Here is a 22,364-nt window from a genome sequence, read left to right as displayed (position 1 = left end):
CTCCTCAAGTCAGTGCTTGAGTTGAGTGAAACAGCGCATCGAAAAACTGCCTCCTACCACCCACGAACCAACGGCTTAACAGAACGCCTCAACAAGACAATTGCTGATATGCTTAGTATGTACATCGACGTGGATCATAAAAATTGGGACGACGTTCTACCATACGTGACGTTTGCCTATAATACGGCGCAGCAGGAAACTACACGGAGCACGCCATTTAGTCTTCTTTATGGCCGTGAAGTGACGACAATGCTCGATGCCATGCTGCTGCACGACTGCGAGGATACAGACACGGATGTTCAAGCCTTTACCCAACGAGCTGAAGAGGCACGGCAGCTAGCACGCGTGCGAATCGCCCGACAGCAGAGTTACGACGCACAACGTTATAACCTGCGACACCGACACGTCACTTATCAACCTGGCGAGAAAGTGTGGGTCTGGAGCCCTATTCGCCGACGCGGCCTTTGTGAAAAGTAACTGAAGAAGTACTTTGGTCCCTACAATGTTATACGGCACCTAAGTGACGTGAATTATGAGGTCATCCCTGACAGTTCCTTGCGAGCTCAAAAATCTGAAATCGTATACGTTGTGCGAATGAAGCCATATTTCAGTGAGCCAGTTGCGTAATACGTCAACTATAGATACACCGCGTATTCTGTAGCCGAGCATCGGGTCGATGCTCTTTTTGGAGGGAGGCAAATGCCGCATTCAACCTGCAGAGGAGAGCTCGCACAGCCAGAGAGGAAGACGAAGCTCTTGCCCGGTCCTCTTTCCGAGCGCCTTTCATTTTTAATTAAAGTGAGCTCTTCTATATCGAACTCCTGCTGTGTCTGCGTCGTGACACAGGATATACGACAGGTAGAAGCTATTAAGCAACTAGAAGTAATTCATCATACATTGCTTAACTGGCGACCTCAAATTGAATATATCGCCGGAAAACGTGCATGGGCCTGTGGCGTATTACGTAGGCTAAGCAACTACCTCATAAGTATTAGAAGAGACCCGTTGATAATGATATATGCCATATACATTCGTCCTATTTTGGAAGCCGGTTGTACACCTTTCTCTAAGGCTTCAGCTTGAAAATTAGACCTCTTCTTTGTTTTCGGAAAGGCAAGATTTGCGCTTATGTCCTACCCTGCATAAAACAGTTCCCAATATGACGTTCTGTACCTGGAATTCAGAGTTCCTTCTATATCCAGCAGAAACTGCATTTGACAGTACAAACACTCTTTAGAATTCATGATTCACTATTACGACAATGAGAAACGACCTTTTTTTTCAACCCGTATGAATTTTCGAAGCTTCATGGCAACGATTTCACAGCTAACAAGTCATAAACGCACATATATGCGATATCTTCCCGACTCGTCATAAGTCATACCCTGTGGAAATTCAATTTGATGATATTTTTTTCATATAAAGCCCAATTACTTCCCTGTAATATCTTAGATGCTTTATTACAAGATCACCTGCGCAATATTACAACAATTGTTATTGTTTTTGCAGAGGCATCACAATCGGATGAAAACTGCTGTGTTGGTATACTTAGACCGAATTCAGATTGTCCTTATACTTTTCAACTACCTAATCTATACCCGTTTTTGTGGCTGAATTTTTGACAGTTGTGGCCGCTTTGCGCCTGTTGGAAATGGTAATTACACCAGCTGTCATGATAACATATTCTCTATCTCTCAGTGCGACACTTTCTCTTAGTGCTGAATCTTAGCTACTAAAGGCGTGCTATGCACCAGTACCTGCTCACCCGCCGGTCGCGGGATCGAATCCCAAAGGTGGTGTCTGCATTTTCGATGGAGGCGAAATTGCTGTAGACCCATATGCTCAGATTTGGGTGCACGTTAAAGAACCCCAAGTGGCCGAAATTTCCGGAGCCCTCCACTACGGCGTCGCTCATAATCAAAGGGTGGTTTTGGGACGTTAAACCTCACATACCACCCAATCAATCAACCAACATTTATTATATCCCTGGCAGTATGCCTTTTGCCAAACTTATAAACTAGAAGTACATGTTATCAGGCTGCGCTTCTAAATTTCTACAAACACAGGTGGGGTTAGGCACCTTCGCCACTGTGCACGTTCTATGGTGAACTGAAAACAATAAATAATTTTTATACCTGCCCTTGATTTATTACAGAGCGGGAAATTGTTTTAGAAATACCTTTACGTGGTATTATAATGAATTTATTTCTGCCTGTCATTTGGTCATTAGGAGCCTCTATTTCTCGGTTCTCCATTGAGGAGGAATGCGTGGCTGTCAAGGACTATAATAATGAAACTCATCGGTTGAGTAATTTATCAGTATTATTATGCTGACATAATTACGACATTTATACGTATAAAAATAAGGATAATACGCTAACCTAAAGAGATTTTCGTTTCCTTGTTTTCTTTTTATTTAAATGTATGCATTAGGTCAAGCACCATAGTTTTCAAGGTAATCGGTATTCTTTCTATTATATGACTTGTATTCTTCCCAAGCTTCATACTATTTCGTAAAACCACTCAATTCTTGGCCGATCCCCCACGGTGAGTATGCGCCAAAGGCCATAGGGGAAAAGATGATGCTGTTTTAAGAAGGTCGCTTTGAGCATTCGGCGCCTCTACTCTGGGCTACAGTCACAGGGATGTTCACTACAGCATAGAGGGATTTATCATCAGACTAAAAGAATATAGAGGTGAATTCTTCAGTCTTTTAAACTTTTGAACATTATTATTATTCAGTAATTATTTGTTTTTAAACCTATCCCTATCATATACAAGTAGTATTGCGAATAAAAAAAACAAATTCACCTAACACTCGGCTAATTGTTGTAAAATGAAATAGCTGATTCTCTTGCGAAGGCATCGCTTTTGACACCCATCATTCCTATTTTCCCTCCTACAGTACACATTACGGTGGCGCAATTTCGCACACTTAAAATCAGGCAAAATTGATCAGACCCTGCACTGACGGCTTCTCCGGAGTACAACCACTTGTTATTTTCCTGGCGCAGTGAAGTGTCTGATTCAAGGATGATGGAAGTTGTCATCACAATATTTCGTTGCCGCGTTAGCTCCTTCAATTTTTACTTGCATAGACCAGGTTAATTGAAGTCCCCTATGTGCATTTACTGTAACGAAGAGGAAACGATCAGTCATTTTTTATTACATTGTTGCCGTTCCGATTTATTCAGGCGAAACATACTAGCACCACCTCTTCAAAAACTCGGCTTGCAATAATCGCAATCTTATTTTCTTTCATTTGAAGCCTCTATGCTCAGTTTCTGCCACAGGGATGTTTTATTCGCCCATCAGGAATACATCACTGCGAATAAACGATTTTTTTTGCTAAGCTATGGTCTCTCTATTTTTCTTTTATTTCTTTTTCTGCAAATTCGCAATTGCCACTTCAGAACATAATCAAATACCAAAAGTTTTTAAGAATGAAACAATGCTGAAAGTATCGGGCAAATTCACCTCATAATTGGCCAATCCCCTCCTTTGTGTACGAGCCATTTGCAGAGGAAAACAACAACAACAATTCTCTGCATTGGGTGAGAGCCATGAGATGAGAAGAAGAAGAAGAAGAACATACACGAACGTGTCAATTGATGGCCCTGTGATCTCGGTACTACCAGAATCGGAACACATAGTGTCGATCAGATATAGAAAATTGGCTATTTATACGGATATGATGGAAAATATTACTAAATATACGGACTATCAGCACCTTACATATCCCTGGAAACCTCAGTGGAGTCAATCTAAAAAGTTAGAAGTTATTTTAACCAAATTTCGATGTCGTGTCCCTCCATTAAACTTTTACTTGCACAGAGCTGGTCTGGCGATATCCCCCCTGTGTCCATTCTGTGAAGAAACGGAAACAATAGAGCATTACTTTATAACATGTAAAAACTATTCATTAATTAGGAAAAGACTTTTAATTGTTCCGTTTCACGCAGTAGGATTAAATTTAACTGCAGATAATGTTCTAAGTTTCGGTGCCTTTAGCTTGGGACATTGCCACAGGAGCGTATTCGATGCTGTATGCAATTTCATTCGAGAATCAAAGCGCATGTCATAATAATGCCTGCTTAAATATATTTCTGACGACACTTGTCTAATTTTGAATGAAATTTGCATATTCATTTGATTTTGATCGGGTGAGATAAGCTCGATTGTCTGGTCTACTCAAAATTTCTGTCTTACACTGTAGTATTACCTCACCTTTTCTCTTCTTGATTCAATCTTCAATTATTTGTTTAGTTTAATATTCTTTTTCTAGTTAATTATTCTTTTCTATTATATCATTAGTTTTTCATTTAGGATAAACCTTTTAGTATATCTCATATAGGCTACTTCTAGATTTCATGGCCAATCCCCCATAGTAGGTATGTGCCAGTGCGAAGGGGCAACAACAACAACAACAACAAGTGTCTATTGTGAACCACAAAGCAGAGTCCTTTCCAACCTCATCAGCTGCATGTCCAGGCCACATAAGGATGAAGGTGGTGCAAGCTCACGTTCAAGCGGACTTTCGGCTCCAGTCAGCAGCCCGCAGGCTGAGACAACGATCCTTCTTGACGTCAATCCAGTGGTGAGCTTACCGCAGTATCGATAGTGCATTATTAATAAGATAGGTTAACGTGCGGGTCAATATTGTAATTTTTAATGTTCCGGGATTACCATCATAAGTTTCCTGCTTGTTTAAATAAATGAAAAGCCTGCTCCCGAGAATCAATCAAAGTAATAGAGCTCTCCGCAAATCTCTTCATCAGGTATATAAGCAATACTTTTTTTTATCCTATAACTTGCACATAATCCAGCGTACCTTCTTATATTCGACTTATCACGAAACTTCCAAGCCCATCACTCTATTGCTCTGCGCATGACATTATGTGTGTAAAGCGTACCCGTTAGGACACAATATCTAATCAACCAATAGTCGCAATTCGGGTCAGTGTTTTCTAGGCTATAAGCTCAGAGAGCGTGAACTGGTTATCAATTACGGAACATATCCAAGGCGAGAAACTGTCTTTAAAAAAAGTACATAACAAATTACGGTACTCGGTGTTGTACTATATATGAGAGAACTAAAAGCCATCCTGTGGGTCTCACACTTGATGAGGCCGCATCGACGAAAAATTCAGGGATTACCGAATTCAATTATCACCACACCACTGTGTGTTTAGAAAAAAATTGGCAGCATATCCACAGAGTGAATGAAGGAGAGGGAGGCGAAGCATTCGTCCGTCCATTCGTTTTTGCTTCCGTCCATCCATGCGTCTGTCTGTGTGACCGTCCATGCGTCCATCCCACTGTCAGTGCGTGCGTCTGTTCGTGTGTCCGTCCTTGCGTTCGTCCATGCATCCATCCATGCATCTGTCTGTGTGTCCGTTCGTCCATCTTTTCAACACTACAAGTACCACCATCTCGCATCTTTTCATCATATATTCTCCATATAGAAGCACCGCCATCCAGCGAACATTCCAAGCACTAAACGAGAGGTGGCACGCGCATACTTTCTTACGGCATGCGCTACGGGTCTACTTCTTACCTTTAACCACCTCGAGTTCTTGGTATATACTAGTTCACTGTGTTGTAGCACTGCGGCCGAACGCTCGCTAAACCTTTCTAAAACGAAGGAGGTTACGCACAGCAAGTATAACGTAGCAACCTTTTCCTGTCAGATAGTGATCAATATACATGCCAATGGCTGCTAATGGGAAATGACAGACAGGAGAATTCGACATTTACTTTCTTACGGCTTGCGCTTCGTATCTACTTCCCACCTATAACAACCTCGAGTTCATGGTATATACTAGTTCAATGTATTCATTGCACTGCGGCTCAAAGCTCGCTAAACCTTTCTAGAGCTGAGGATGTTATACGCAGCGAGCATTATGTAGGAACCCTTTCTTCTCAGATATATTGCTCAATGTACATTCCAATGGCTACTAATGTGGATCGCAGCGGGCGCGTTAACTAAAAGCAGAATGCTCCTGTCTCTCATTCCCCATTAGCAGCCATTGTCATGCACATTGAGCACTATTTTTTTTATTGTTCAACAACGCGCAGAAGAGATCTCTCACTGGCACCACCTTGGGGGTCAAAATGTTCTACTTGTTACACACTACAACGGCTACGAGGGACGAATGGTTGCCGCTATAAGGAGCTTCGCCCTAAAAAGAAAAAAAAATGGCAGCATATTCACGGAGTGAATGGTGGAGAGTGGGGCGAAGCATTCGTCCGTCCATAAGTCCATCTGTGTGACCGTCCATGCGTCTAATCATGCGCCTGTCCCTGCGTTCGTTCATGCATCCGCCCCTGCGTCCGTTCATGCGTCCATCCATGCATCTGTCCGTGTGTCCGTTCGTCCATATATTCAACACTCCAAGTCACACCATCTCGCATCTTTTTATCATATATTCCCCATATAGAAGCACCGCCATTCAGTGGACATTCCAAGGGCTAAACGAGAAGTGGCACACGCACACTTTCTTACGGCTTGCGCTTGGGGTCTACTTCCAACCTTGAACCACCTTGAGTTCATGGTATATACTAGTTCACTGTATTCATGGCACTGCGGCCCAATGCTCGCTAAAGCTTTCTAAAACCAAGGAGGTTACGCCCAGCGAGTATAACGTAGCAACCTTTTCCTGTCAGATAATGCTCAATGAACATGCCAATGGCTGCTAATGGGAATCGCAGCGTGCGCGTTGACTAAAAGCCGAATGCTCCTGTCTCTCATTTCCATTAGCAGCCACTGGCTGGTACATTTAGCACTATTTTTTATTGTTAAACAACGCACAGGAGAAATCTCTCACTGGCACCACCTTGGAGGTCGAATGTTATACCTATTTCGGGTATGTGCCACTGGTGGTTGCGTACTACGAGGGACGCACAAGCCACGCCATCATGAGCTTCGCCCCTAAAAACTACTGCTCGTGCTGCACACCCGTTGACTAAACACGTGTTAAGAATTCAGTCAAAGGCGTCTAAACCACGGTGAAAAGTGAGAACTAGACACAAAGACCAGGTGTCTAGTCCGGCCGTGCCACCTCTTGTTCATTCCTTGGAAGGTCCTCTGGATGACAGTACTTCAGTATGAAGAATATATGACGAAAGTTACGAAATGATGGTACTGACAGAGAGACAGATGCACAGACGGACCGAAGGATAGACGGACACATGGACGAATGCATGGATGGCGCATGGACGAACGCAGGGACGGACTCACGAATGAACGCATGGATGGACGCATGAATGGACGCATGAATGGACGCACGGATGGACGCATCAATAGACGCACGAGTGGACGGACGCATGGACGTACGCACTGAAGGAAGGATGCACGGACGGATGGATTCACGGGCAGACAAACGGGCGCGTGGACAGACGGACGGACGCATGAACAGATGCATGGACGGTCGCACAGACGGACACACGGGTGGAAGGAAGCAAGCATGAATGGACGAACGCAAGCATGGATGGACTGACGGACTGACGGACTGACGGATGCTTCATCGCCCCACTCATTATTTTGCACTTCGTGGATTTGCTGTTTTTTTTTTCAACAGCTCTTCACCACTAGTATACCCTATATCCCTTATATTCGAAAAAATAGTTCTATTCTGTTGTATCGTATTGTAGTGTATCGTACTGCATCAACAGGGAGTAGTTCAAAAAGAAAACGTCGCTTCAAATTCCTCAGTTTACGAATTCCTAAGATCGGCTAATATAATAGCTGCCTATAGAATGCTGACGTGAGCCACTCATTGAAATCCGGTTTCTTCTCTTTGAAGGTGCGATGCCCGCTGCTGCTTCTCAATCTTCTCCTGTGGTTCGTGGGGGCGTTCTTCATGTTGGCCGGGGCACTTTTTCTGGTGGAATCGTCGGAGTTTGAGGAGGACGAGCGCATCTTGGAAAACCTGGATTTTCCTGGCACGCTACTGTCGCACCTGGAGGTGCTGCTCTTTTCATTCGGGCTCGCCCTGTTCGCGGTCAGCTCATGTGGATGCGTTGGGGCACTGCGCGAGAACACCTTCCTGCTCAATATGTACTCCCACGCACTCACTCTCCTGATTCTCATCAACTTCGTGCTGGGTGTTCTAGTATTTTTTGTTCCTGGTAAGAAACTTCAGTTGTCTGAGTCAAATCGGTAACACAGTGACAACGGGAAAATTGGGGAATCATTTCATGTGTTCTTCTCGACAAATATATCTTGCAATGTAGAACTTGTCACATAGTTACCCCTTTCGGCTTTTTTGCATGAAATATATAGGCTAAGTTTCATCTATTAAAAAACGGAAATGCGTTAACCACTCAATAATATACTTCAATTGCATCGATATTGCGTGAAGGACATCATGTTATGAGATGACTTTTTTTAATTCCAACTAATACCATCCACGTGCTAGCATTATTAAAAAATAAGCTACATGCAAATGCACTTTCCTACAAAACATAAGGCGGACCGTCCCTGTGCAGGGCAACAAAACTGGTACAAGAAGTACCACACGAACTACGGAATCGGTGTGTCCGGCTTCAAGCACTAACTTGGCTTGTAAAATTCCGTCGTAAATGGTTATGTGTCAACGATCGCCTGTTCCTGAGTTAATACTGAAAGACCTTTGTCCAAAGCTACGAGGACCACTCCGAATATTCCTATCCATAATAAGTAATATTTTTGTAATAATTAGCATTTCGATATAATACACATTCCATCCAAAAAGTTCCCTGTTACAATAGGGGCTCCTGCAGTAATAGGATGCTTCGGAAGTTTTGACCATCTGGTGTTTTTTATGTGCGCGGACATCGCAAAGTGCACAGACCCATTGAAGTTCACCTGCATGGAAATGCGAACGCTGCGGTCGGAATTGAGTAATTCGGCCTCCATGCCATCAGCGGAGCACCGTAAACGCTACGCGAATGCGTTGGACTCACCCATTTGTTGTAAATAATACGCCTTGAACGAAGAAATACGAAGTCATTGTATTCAAGTTTCTCTTTAGTTATATAACAAGCCTATTTTTATATATCCTGCCAGTATGCTAAGCAAAAACTTGTTTTAAGTGCGAAGCATTTTTAAACAAATTTCGGCGACTTTGAGCGTATCTATCTATCTATTTATCTATCTATCTATCTATCTATCTATCTATCTATTTATCTATCTATCTATCTATCTATCTATCTAGCCGCCTACGACGTTTAGCTCTCCTGGCCGTTTTGATAATGGTATTATTACCAAATTTGGTATGGCATAACAAGACCGTATGAAAAACACATCTGACTAGCTATATTATGAAAATCTAAACGTATTTGTTATGAATGTCAAGATTTACCTTTCATGGTTCTGAAGCTCTTGCGGTGGTTTAGTTCACATAGCATGTAGCAAAACTGGCATGGTATGGGATGATTGCATGGCGAACACAAGCAGCAGACCTTAACAAGAAAATCATGATATGCGTGTCATGTAACAACATGACTACATGCCACGCTCATAATGCGTTCGCGGCCGTTTCGTTAGCGTCACATATACCAAGTTTTGTACTACGGGACGTGATTGGATGACGAAGGTATTATACTGGTGCAAACATGATAAACATGAAAAGCGTGTCATGTAACAACATGACTACATGCCACGCTCATGATGCGCTGGTGGCCGTTCCGCTAGCTCTACTTATACCGAATTAGGCATTACGAGACGTGAATGGATGATGAAGGTATTATACTGGTGCAAACATGATAAACATGAAATACCTGTCATATAACAACATGACTACGTCCTACGCTCATGATGCGCTCGCGGCCGTTTCGCTAGCTTCACTTGTACCAAACACCGCATTACGCGACGCAGGCGGACGCCATAGGTAAATTACACATCCAAACATAATAATCAGATGTCTGTCATGTGAATACATGACTACATGCCAAAGTCAAGGCGCCAGTACATTTCAAGGTGAAGTGGTCCGCGTGGTCGTCGGCGTTCATTTCATCGCGCCACGCCGGTGTTGCCACGCCAGGCGCCGGTCCTGCCTTATATTTGCAGGCGCGCGCCGAACTGCATTGCTTTGACGCATGCACGTTTGAGCGCGTCCGGCGTCCCTCTGTCACAAACAGAAGGAGACGCAGTGTTGTCTGGGTAACGCATCGACGCGAAATGCAGCGTGTCACATTTCTCGCTGGTTGCCGTCAAGCCGCGCCGATGGACTCTAGTCGCGCTGGTCGCGCCTAGCGTCGCACTAAAAAAATTGCCCGCAGCTTCCCTCGGGGGAACACTGAGGAGGATGCGGAAGCATGTAATTGGTTAACGGGTGTTAAATTGCGACTTACTTGGGTCGATGGCTAAATTGGTTAACGCGGTTGTGAAATGGGGTGTTAAATGAGTGAACACGTACGGCACGTATGCGAAAGGGCGGTGTTTTATTTATTGCGACGAACCAACGGACGAGCGGCAACTGAGCGAGCGAGCGCCGCCCTTGAGTATATATACAGCGTGACGGTGCATGCGCTGTCAGCTGTCGAATGTTCTCGAAGGAGAAGCGCGCGCGCGGCACAGATGGCGACGGCGCGACGGCGCATGCGCTGTCAGCTGTCGAATGTTCTCGAAGGAGAAGCGCGCGCGGCACAGATGGTGGGCGACGGCGCAACGGCGCATGCGCGCACGTCAGCTGTCGAATTTTCGAGAAGCGGTGCGGACGGCGCGGACGGCGCACTACAAGGCGCGAGTATAAGATGCTTCCGCATCTAATATGTTGAACGATTTTGAGTACTTCGTACTCAACTATGGGAGAGCACTGAGCCGTCCCGCTAAAACAGTTTAGTGGCTGGTAACAGAGTTAGACACATGCCTGAATACACAGGCATGGTTCAGTGTGCACCGACGCTCGCGTAGGTTTTAAATAGCTAACTTTACCGTACAAGCTCATGTTTGTGTTACTGGTTTCCGTACCAATACTTTACCTTCCTGGTGCATTTAATGTGAAACTTTGACCGTTTTAACTCGGACACATGTATGCTTTTGAAGTGCAACAAATAACCTTAAACTTGATGAACGCGTGAATATTGCAGTAGCAGAGAACGAGTGATTATTGTATCAGACGTAATGAATTAGCTCAACTAAGGCTGTGCGGACGGCGCGGACGGCGCGGACGGCGCACTACAAGGCGCGAGTATAAGATGCTTCCGCATCTAAAAGTGCTCGTGTTTTGCTAACGTAGCGTCACTGTGCCCAGCGTGCGCACGCTTCAACGCTACATTGGATTATAATGGGCCCTTCAGGACGCACTCGCGACTGTTTTACTAACTCCACATATACAAAATTTGGTGTTACGTGTCGTCATTGGATGGCAAAATACATGACTGGTGAAACATGATAATCCTGACACATGTGTCATCTAAGAACATTGCAACATTCCACGCTCATAGCATTCTCACGGCTGTTTCGCTAGCTCCACACATAATAATTTTGGTATCACGTGACTTAAATATATTACGAAGGTAAACGACACATCCAACCAATATAATCATAACACGGAAGTCATGTACGGCATCATTCAACTCCACCTCGTAACTTTGTGCTGATTTTAAAATGACATATCAACATTTCTCATTCGTGCTTGGAATATTATCGATTTCCACTGTACGTAGGGTCTGTCAATTTTTTGGCATAACAATATCCCAAAGAGCACCCTAACCACCCAAATGCCAACATTGATTTGGGGTGTTACAGCTGCGTGCGAATCTTCGCCGCACACATACCCGACGGAATTTTTCGAAACGGGGTCGTATCAGTGACGTTACACGCGTATGATCTTCAAAAAAAGGGACCTTGTTTGTTTTGCTATTTTTTATTGCTATGCTCCTTACATAGGCTTGTCTGTTCCCGGCCGAGCAGTTCTCCGCAGGCGAGGAGGAAGAGTTGCGAGCTCACGTTCCTTGAAACAGACAAAATAAATTCTATTTTAGGGACGAATCTCCTTTGGGTGTGGGTTAGTATCGCTTCTGTCGTAGTAGCCACCCCTGCTTCTCCCAATCGCGAAGCAGAGCGGTGGGTGCGTTGAAAAAGCTTGCGCTCGGATTCTTTGGCTGCGTCTCGTCTGTGTTACCCGCGTGCCGTGTGCATTCTCGAACGCGATCCGATGCATGGACGCATGCATGGATGGATAGGCACAAGGATGGATGAAAGCACGCGCTGACAGACAGACAGACAGACAGACAGACAGACAGACAGACAGACAGGCATACCGGTGAACAGACAGACATTCATCTATCCGTCCATGTGTCCGTTTGTGCGTGCGTCAGTTCATTCGTGCATCACTCCTTTCATGCGTCCATCCGTCCGTCTGTCCATGCGTCCGTTCACGCGTCTGTCTGTTCGTGCGTGCATTCATTCGTCCGTTTTTGTGTCTACCCGTCAGTCCGTGCGTGCCTCCTTCCATCCGTGTGTTCGTCCGCTCATTCGTGAGTCCCACTCATCATCAGTCACCTTGTGGATATGCTGTGATTTTTTTCATTTTTGGGAGTGGCATCACCAGATGGAAACGTTGACCGCAAGCCGAACCTAATGAGTTTCTGAAACATTCCGAGAGGAGAACCTATATATATATATATATATATATATATATACATATATATATAATTTTGAGTGCACCGCACCTACGGCTCGTACAGCTTCCGCGGCTGGAATGGTTAGTCATGACGACATTTAGAACTCGAAGCGTGCAGATATGTCAAATGTGAAAATTATCGTAGCAGACTTCTCTTTCAGAGTAATAAACAATTAGTGCAAGAACGTATCTTGGGGTCATTGAATCTTAGGGCCAGCCCATATCTTAGGGCCAGGCGGTTGCAATTTATATTGCATTATATGTTTCTTTATTGGTGTACATGCTGTATCACATGTTTTGTTTTCTTAATTATGGCTGCCTCATCATTCATCACACACTCAGTGTTCCTGCAGCTTGTGTTCCTGCAGCTTTTACACGAACCATTTTTTGATGGGCTGAGCACTCAAATGCTGATTTAGAGTCAGAACGTCATGATTGCTTCCTCACAAATTTTCCAATTGTCATGCCAGACTACATGTGGATCTTCACTTGCTATTATTCTGCCAATTTTTTCAGGGAGCATCACGGTCGTGATAAGGACCACACTATCCGAAAGGCTGGTGGTTCAGTATCGCGATGCGCCAGACATCGAGAACTTGGTCGACGCAGTACAGCGCTACCTGAAGTGCTGCGGAATGACACACCGAAACTTTCGCGACTGGGAAAATAACATGTAAGTATCACATTTTCCAAACCCTAATTGATTGCCATACCTGCTGTTTCCAAACCGTAAAAAGTGCAAAGCTTATAACACAACAATGTTCTTGTTGCTATATATTGGCGATAAGGGGTCGTGCACTCCACGAAAATCACTGAAAAAGGCTTGAAAATACCAATACACGAAAAACATAGTGTGGCGGTTATTGTTCCTAAAAACGAAATATGGTATGCTGGGTGCACCTTTTTTTTATTATTGCTAGTGAACAATAGTGCGAACGCATTTGGTAAAACCTCTTTCTTATCGCAACCCCAAGCAACCGAGTTGTTTCTCATTTTACGGGGAACGTGCTAGAGCCAGGAACCTGCATAAGCTCCGAAACTTTACACAGATGAAAATGCGATGGGTAGAGTGACAGTGGGGCTAGTCTATGGGGAGAAGATGTACTAGTTATATATTTCTGTAAAACCTGACGAATAGCAAGACCAGACATTATTTCCGACGATGTCGTAATTTTTCACACAGTTCCTAAATGGAAGCTCCTAAATCTACGAAAAAAATTTTAGTGTTTTTTCACCCGCATGAACGCGGAACATGTAGACGGGGAAACAAACTACATCAACTTTGGTTCATTTGGCGGAGCAACACTGCGCAGCAGCGGAAAATTACCGCCATAACTGATCCCAACTTCGACAGCACTATGTATTTACGTGCCCGGGGCTCAAAATTTCTAGACTATTAGAACGTAAGTAGGTGGGACCATCTTTTGGCCGCAAGAAGGCAATCACGTCTTAAATAAATAAAAAATAAGCAACAGAAAATCATATCTAAAAACATAAGTAAATGAAACGGTTCCGGTTGTAAACAGAAGCAACTAATTAGAAAATTAGAAAATAATTAGAAGTTAGAAAGTATAGCAATAAAAGTTTAAGGCTTTCCAGGACAATTGTTCTTCGCTTTTTATAAGCACATGGGCTTCATCGTAGATTATTACACACTCTGCGCAGCCACGCAGTTAATGGGATGACATTGTTATTTTACCATGATAGTCCACAGGATCTCTGCACCATATGACAATGAGTATCTTTAGGAACTAGCAGTTTTCGTCCAATATGATTGTTTTCGTCTGTTTTCTGTTCAGTTGCGGCAAGGCTGTTGCCGATGACGCTTCATTCGCATGTCCTCATATTATGGTCATGAGTAGGCATGGAGCCTGTAAAAATTCTGCAGCTGTATAGCAAAATCATACGAGTTGTAAAACTACCCATAGGCTCTGTGTATCGAAATCTGAGCATGCCATTGGCTGAGATAGCTGTACTGCATACATTGTCGTATCACTTGTTGATCAGCAAGCCAACTATTGACCGCTATATTTTGTGTTTTACGTTGCCGCTACGAGATGACGCGACAGTCTGCTAGTTTACGTAGAATTGGTCAATTGCGTGTGCAGCTTTTGGAACGCAGTTTCGCAACTGGTGTGACTGAGGAACTCTGGCTCAATAGTACAATGTCTAATTTTGCACACAGATGAAGCCACTTGCCAGTTTCATGGACGCAACATTTGCGAAGGCGCAAAATTGCGTACTGTGCTCTCTCATAACTGGCAAAGGGCACACGTACCTTCCATAGCACGGTGAACAGCTATTGAAACGGGATGTAACCACCACCTCCTAAACACACGTGCTCATCATTTCCCCCTTCATTCACACGTACCTTTGCGGTAGCTCTGTCGTTGATTTTTTTTTGTCGCCTGTGAAGCTGACGGGGAGAAGTGACATCAATCGAAGGCAGGGTGCTATGACGACTTTCAAAGCCCACCTCTGGAGGGCAAAGCAGCTACGACAACGAGAACGCATGGGAGGGGGTGTGTGTTCCCATTGTTTACAGGCACCTTGTTATCCAGTATGTGATTCTGATGGTTTTCACATAGTTTTCTTCGTAAAAGTGAACAATGAACAGTGCTGTATTTATTTTGCATAAATTGGTTCCAAATCTGCGTGTTACACCGCAAATGTAGTCGAAAGACGATAGTCTTCCGTCTGAAGAGAGTGAACAACACGTTTATTTGATGTTCTGTGCAAAACAAAAATGGTGGAAGGTATTCTGGAGGCGCTGCGTTTGAGTGCCTCGAGCGTGTAGCGGAGGCGAACCAGTGCATCGAGGCACGTTAAGGTCCCTATATGAAACTAGTTTCCAAGGTAGCGACACCTTTCCCTTTCCTCTTCGCCTATGTTCCTGAAGCGTCCCCTAGAAGGTTTAAAACTTTCATCCAAAAGCGAATGTTTGGGTTCCGTTGCTACGGTGAATAGATGTAAATGAAAGAAAATGGAACGAAATAAGACTTAGAATAAACAGTTACCTTTATAAACATAAACGGCACAACACAAGAGCAAGCGGGAAGTGCGTTACTCAACCGGCAACGTTGTGCAGTTCTATACTTTACACCACTAGCCATGGCGTCTCGCGTAGTACATTTTAGTTCCACGGCCACGGTATTTCGTCCAGTTCTAACTAGTCCACTTCTCCGATTGCGTTTTGTTTGTGCTGTGACACAGTGAACGTGCTTCTTGCTGGATCCTGTAAGCGGCCACAGGGCGTGACGTTGTGACGATTGATTACAACCGGCTTGTTCACACGCAAGAAAAAACTACGACCAGACTGGTACGAACACTCGCCCAGCAGCACTGCGATGACGTTTTTTTTAATGTGCCCATTTGGACAATCGTGATGCCAAGTGATTTTGATGCGGTGCTGAGAACTTCCTGAAAAGCGAGAGTTCTACTGGTGAGGTGTCTCGAAGCAGCGCGTTTCGGCTCAAGCGGGAACTGGTCAAGAGTGAAATGTTTCTGAAGGTGCGTTGATTACAACCTACAGCTGCTCTGTATACGTGCATACCCAGATGTATTTGTACCAACTGGCATGCACTAGACACGTATAGACGCGCGCCTGGCGTTTCAATAAAAACTGACAAGTGAACTCGCTTCGCAGATCTGCGTCGACATACGTTGACAGAGTTGCACGAAAGCATTCGCGTGAAATGGTTCATAGTTGCACAACATGGTGCGCTTCATCTCGGAAAGCACGAGGTAAGTTGAAGAGAGCGAAACCATTTTCTGTTGTTTACGGCAACGCAGCATTGCTGAAAAACGCAGATGTTGCATTGAACGAGCATGGCGAAACAATCTTGGTCGACTTAGCGCACACCGAAACGCTCCTCCTCGTCAGTTTATGTTCTGGCTACGATTTTGTCTTTGGTCACGGCGAGAATCCCGCTGGAGCCATATGCGCATGCGTACTCGTTTTGAACCTTTTGCATAATAATAAATAACACCGCCAGCCATTTGCGACATCACGTGCAAGTAATGCACCATTTACAGACGCGGATGGAAGAGAAAAAGAGGAGTAATCGAGAGAGTGAGGAGGACGGTTCGAGAACAATGAGTGACGCTACCTTGTTTCATCTAGGGACCTTAAGGCACGTTAGACACGAGCGCCATCTGGCACAAGCGTCATCTTCGAAAACGAAGGCGTGCAGCCCGCGGAGAAAGGTGCGCGCCAGTCTCGGAGGTGATAAAGTGTTGAACGCAAAGCGACGGGCAGGTGCCATCATCGTGCCGTCGTAGCAAAGCGTTCGAAACACCTTTTAGAGCATCGCGTTGCACTGTTAGTACAGTGCGATAAACGCTAATTTCCTTAGTGTTTCTTGTGTGTGCCACTTTTAGTATAAAGGCAGACATACAAAACTTCGAAGTGTTGTTATGGCGCCTCAGATGTGCGCAATAATTGCTATTTAATTGACGATCGCACAGCTATGAACGATAAACATTGAGCAATATTGGTGGGCGCTGCGAACGAGGTTGGCCGTTTGGTGCCGTTTGAGGTATCGTTAGGGCAGACAAACAGGCAATTGTACAGACAGAAAGACCAGAATTTTTCTGTCGAAGGTCTTCAAGAAAGACTATCGTCTTCAATAAAGCAAGATGCACCATTTGTATTTAATGTTATTTATGCTGTCTGGCCCCTAAACCACCCACAGGATAAAATTTATTCATGACGCTGCAGTTGAACACGACTCTAAAGCGAATGATTTCATCGACTCATCTATCCAGTTGTACGAATTATTTTGCTCGGCGTTCGAAGTGAAAATGCCACGAGCACGTGCATCTACTAAGAGAAATTGACGCTAGCATGATCATTGGTGGTGATTTAGGGGCTTATCATTTAGTTTGTGTGTTTTTTGTTGTCTATAAAGACAAACTTATTGTATGGTTATAAGTACAGAGCTTAGCTGCAAAAATTGTTTGACGCAATTGTGTTGTACTCAGTTTACTAGTTCTTCAAACACCTTGTTTTAGCAGCTACTTCCACTGTAACCTGTCCAACCCGAGCCACGAGCGCTGCTCGGTGCCGGCATCATGCTGTCGCGCGGACTCCAGTTACACGGGCATCTTCTGCGGACGTGATGTGCTGAACCTGTCCGACCACGAGGCTTGGTTCCGCGTGCATACGGGAAGTTGCCCGGACGCGGCTAATCGCTTTCTAAAGGAGCACGTCATGATCATTGGTGGCGTCTGCCTCATCGCCGTCATCGTGTTGGCCTTCATCGATATGGTCACGAACGCCGTGATCGATGAGATCGACATCATCCGCAAGTTATACGACCACGTGAGGTCTGCTTACAGTGGGACGCCGTATAACCAACAATCTGAATTGCAAAATCGGGAATTTGTTTGAGATCCAATTTTCTTCCCGGAGCCTTCTAATACACTAACGTGGCGTTCTTCTGTGACCTCAAGGTTTGATTTGCTTATACATTTTTGATGTGATCATACTCGAACTTATATAAAGAAGGAAACCATATACTGTATAATGGCGCAGAGAACATATATACATCGTGATTAAGCAGTATTTTTGTGTGTATGCTGTGTCTTTAAAAAAAATCGGCAGATACCACGTACCTCGCTAAATGGTGTTATGCGAAGTAAGCCGGCGTAAGGTGAATATGTTTTATTTTTTGATGACCGAGATTTTATCAAGTGGCGGTAAATATATGTAAAAATACACGCCCACGCATACGTTAAACAGCTGCAGAAGTTTCATATTAGCAGTTGAGTGCAGTAGTGTAACGATGCCAACAGTAACATGGATATTAGCAATACCAAAAGATGGTAAGCTGATATGAAGCGCTGGTGTTTGTGCTGCTGCGCGTGAGGATGATAGCTCTCAAGACTGCTACACAAATCAAGTTCAGGGGATGGCGCCTAACTACAATTTACGTTAACGTGACATGACGGCTGTATTATAGGAGTACATATGTATAAAAGTGAATAGCCAGTACTGCATCCACAATTGACGGCACACGAACCTTAGGGCATATTTGAAAATTATACTCGAGAGCTGATGTTGCTCTGTGCAGGATACTTCGCTGCCACGCAGAATTCTAGAGTCCGATTGCAGCTGGGACACTGACATTTACTGTTCAAATTGATTCGGTGAACGCTGTCTATGGCAGGTTTTCCTAAAGCTCAAGCGTTATAGTTACCCATGTGTGTTCTCAGAGTTCCTGAGTAGATATAAAACATCTATCATCATTCGCGCAAACCCGCATCCCAGTGCACATACGTGTCCCCCGGTATGTGCTACTGTTTTTCGGAAAGTGACGACGTACGTGACGAGATTGTGACGAGATTCTTTGTTGCGTGTGATGCGCTAGCCCGTAGCAGCCTTGGTACTCACGTGCTTGATCTTCGACGACCACAGTCTGTGCTAGACGTTGTAGTTGTACTGTGAATGCTGCTTGTAGTAAAGTGCAAGTGTTTGTACAGTAAAATGCCACTTTCCTAAATTTACCTTTGGTTATTTTGTTCTTGGACACCGCGATTCGAGAATATTCTGGGTCTGCGTTGATATTTTGCAGGAAAAAGCGCACAAGAAACGAAGACGAAGTTGGAGGGAAGACAAATAGCACTGTTTATATTTTGCTTTTTTGTCATCTTTTTTTCGTCTGTTCCAGAAATGAATACGCACCAACTTACCATTTAACACAGTTAGGTGAACGGCAGCAGTGTGGCCGTGGCACATTGAACCGCTTAACACCCCCGCATCGCAATCAATTTATATTTGCCATGGCATCCCGAAACCACACGCGACCACAAGTTCATGCCCCACTTCAAGTGGGGCTTAAACTTGTCCCCCTCCCCCCTTAAAAAAATATTCTGCCAACGCCCCCGGTAAGCGGTGCCATCGTTGCGGTAGGCTGGACAAGTGACAATTTGTAAGCCTATAAAAATCAATGGAACAATGTACAGTTAAAAATGAGTGCGTGTGATATTACCGATACCATTTTGCTGTTGAAGCGAAGACAGCTTCTCTGCTATTCCGGCCACTACACGCACAAAATAATGTTCATCAGCAAGGTTCCTGGAAACGCGAACACGTATGGCGCAAGATAGGTTTAGTGATAAGACTTTCAGCGGCGCGACCACTGCGAAATGGGATTAAAGCTTCTGTGTGGTGTCTGATTGCTGTCGATCTATCAAGCACCATTCTAGAATATCGCAAAGGCGAAAATCGCCGCGTAGCGCATAGAGAAAGAGAAGGGAAAATGACCCCACCTCTCCGAAGGGAATCTTCTATATGGCCTATATGGCCTTTTCTATACGACGCTTTGACACCTTCCTGCCCTTTCTCACTCAATATGCCGGTGAAGCCATCGCGCGAGCCGTAGACGCATGCCAGTTCACCTGCGACTGTCTAAAGGCCTCACAGGAGCACCAAAGGCAGCCATACGATTCTCATAGTCAAAACGTGCACTTTTCGCCGTGTTCCCTTGTCCTTCTGTGGTCACCCACTCGACGCGTCGGTCTTTCTCAAAAACTGCTCGGTAAACTTAGGCCCGTGTGCTCAGATTTGGGTGCACGTTAAAGAAACCCAGGTGGTCAAAATTTCCGGAGTCCTCCACTACGGCGTCTCTCATAATCATATGGTGGTTTTGGGACATTAAACCGCACAAATCAATCAAATCAATGCTCGGTAAACTGGACCATACCGCGTCATTTGCCACGTGACTGACATTACATAAGACATCGTTCCAGCCGATCGAACGTTGTTATCGTCCGCTTCGAGCAAAACCATGCACATAGCTCGACTCAAGCCTTATCAACATCCTTCGACCGCATGCATGTAGACCAAGCACTGAAACGGAGCTTATACCGCGGGGGGGGGGGGGGGGTTGATACAGAACAGCTGTCGCAGCTTTGGTGCATGAAAGTAAAGGACAACGACGGTTGCTGATTGTTGTTGGGCTGGTGTCATCTCGTTCACCCATAACTCCGAATAATTCAATGACCTACCGGTAACATTATTACACAAATACTCTAAACTTCATGTGGCTTTAAAGAAAACCGCATACTTCGTACGCTCTAAAAATATGGCTTTTATTTCTTCCACTGTCCTCTCAGAGCGTTGTTGGTAAAGTGCAGTACTCTATGAAGCAGTTCCCTTGATAAGTTCCTTCTATGGTTCGTTTCTAAACGTCCGTCCCGTTCATCGTGTTGCCAGTCGCAGAAGAGCAACTTTGTAGACGTCTTAACACTTCACTTGTATGCGGGCTTACCACGAGCATTGACATCGTTCATAACTCCATTCATGCCAAACAAAGCTGTGCAACCTCTGGAACGCTCTTCTTCCACCAGGATATGGCTACACGTTACCCACTTTCGTTCGTCCCACGAATAATCGCGGCGGGCTAACGGGAGCACACTAAGCGTGTTGTGTTTCCTTCTGGTCAGGCAGTAGGGTTTGATAACTATATATGCCTTAACAGGGCAGCCTTATGCCATGTTCGGCTTCCAATCATCATGCTCTTCTGGCTGTCGCATCGCTTTCTCTGGTAACACTCACTGTTAGTATGTGCCTTAGAGTCCTGTGGATGTCCACTGGATGCCGATCGGTGATTTGCGGACGAACAGTGGACGACCGAGAAATCCGGAAGCGGTTGTCCAGTGGACGTCCATCGGTGTTTAAATGACCATTATGTAACTACCACAGCTGCCACACGCATCTGTGACCACAGAGGTTTTCTTATTTCTTAATGATTGACGTTAGCCTGCGAGAGGTAGAAGAATGACAAAGCGTGATTGTGAATGCATCTACGTCAAGAAATAATCTAACTGCCTAACAATAATGGACATTGCGCAAGCTGTTTTATATCATGGTACAATAAACTACTTTTATAAAGACACGCTTTACTTTTGTGTTTTCTCGATTCCTTTAAGGGAGGCATAAATCATGTTTTTTTTCTGAGGTTGGTATCATATATCACCTAACCCCTTCGCGGCGCCACTGATGAATAGCGGATGCATATTGTCTCGCTGACGAAGTGCGGCATCCATGGTCAGTCAAGTTCCCCAGCACGGTTATATCGATGAACGCGTCTTTCAAAGTAAACCTGAAATTTCTCTGTGTCAACGAAGAACGTACAATATCATCATCATAAGTGTGAGCACTGTTCCATTTTAAAAGCTGGATGGGGAAGGGCGAAAGCAAAGTGCAAATACCCCTTAATGCTGATGTATTAGGCCCACTTTGCGCCCCCTGCCCTCTCAAGTGACTTGACAGACGTCCGTCCCTGTCCTGCTTCCCCCCATGCACACACCTTTGCGTATGTTCGTAAACTACATCGACTGCATGGCGCCATTGTAAAGCGCTTGCTTCATATGCCAACCACGACAATAAAAAAATATGCTGGAATGCAGCACGTTCGATGTGGTGCGTCAGCCGCAGAGCCAAGCAAAGTTTGAATGTCGACTCATTCGAAAGTTTTCTATGCTTTCGCTCGTAGTATACTTGCTTACTATAAAAATAATTTGCTTTCTTCCGAAAGTGAAAAGCGCCGCACCAGCTGTTTCGCCGAGAGCACTCAATCGAGCTCATGGCCTGCTGCTACAGGAACTGCCTCAATATTGAAGATAAATTTTGAAAAGTATTGCTTCAGCCACAGCAAGTTAAAATGAACCCCTCTTCTCAGCTCCCATTACAATGTCTTTCACAAATGCCAAATCAGGAGCTTACGCGACAATCGTAAATTTTTAACG

At 44.6% G+C, this 22,364-nt stretch overlaps 1 protein-coding gene across 1 annotated transcript in view; it reads left to right on the top strand.

Annotated features, from left to right (window-relative positions):
• Nucleotides 1-4,483: 4,483 nt before the first annotated feature.
• LOC142784748 (tetraspanin-33-like) overlaps nt 4,484-22,364 on the top strand; it is a 71,082-nt gene continuing 53,201 nt past the window's right edge. Inside the window, exons 1-4 of the mRNA XM_075883248.1 lie at nt 4,484-4,597; nt 7,806-8,130; nt 13,128-13,284; nt 17,625-17,950. Of these exons, the coding sequence (XP_075739363.1) occupies nt 4,484-4,597; nt 7,806-8,130; nt 13,128-13,284; nt 17,625-17,950 (922 nt within the window). The remainder of the gene's footprint in view (nt 4,598-7,805; nt 8,131-13,127; nt 13,285-17,624; nt 17,951-22,364) is intronic.

Source organism: Rhipicephalus microplus, unplaced genomic scaffold (assembly GCF_043290135.1).
Source record: "Rhipicephalus microplus isolate Deutch F79 unplaced genomic scaffold, USDA_Rmic scaffold_15, whole genome shotgun sequence".
Lineage (NCBI taxonomy): Eukaryota > Metazoa > Arthropoda > Arachnida > Ixodida > Ixodidae > Rhipicephalus > Rhipicephalus microplus.
Note: the sequence above shows the minus strand (reverse complement) of the source record. Positions and strands in the feature narration are given on the sequence as shown.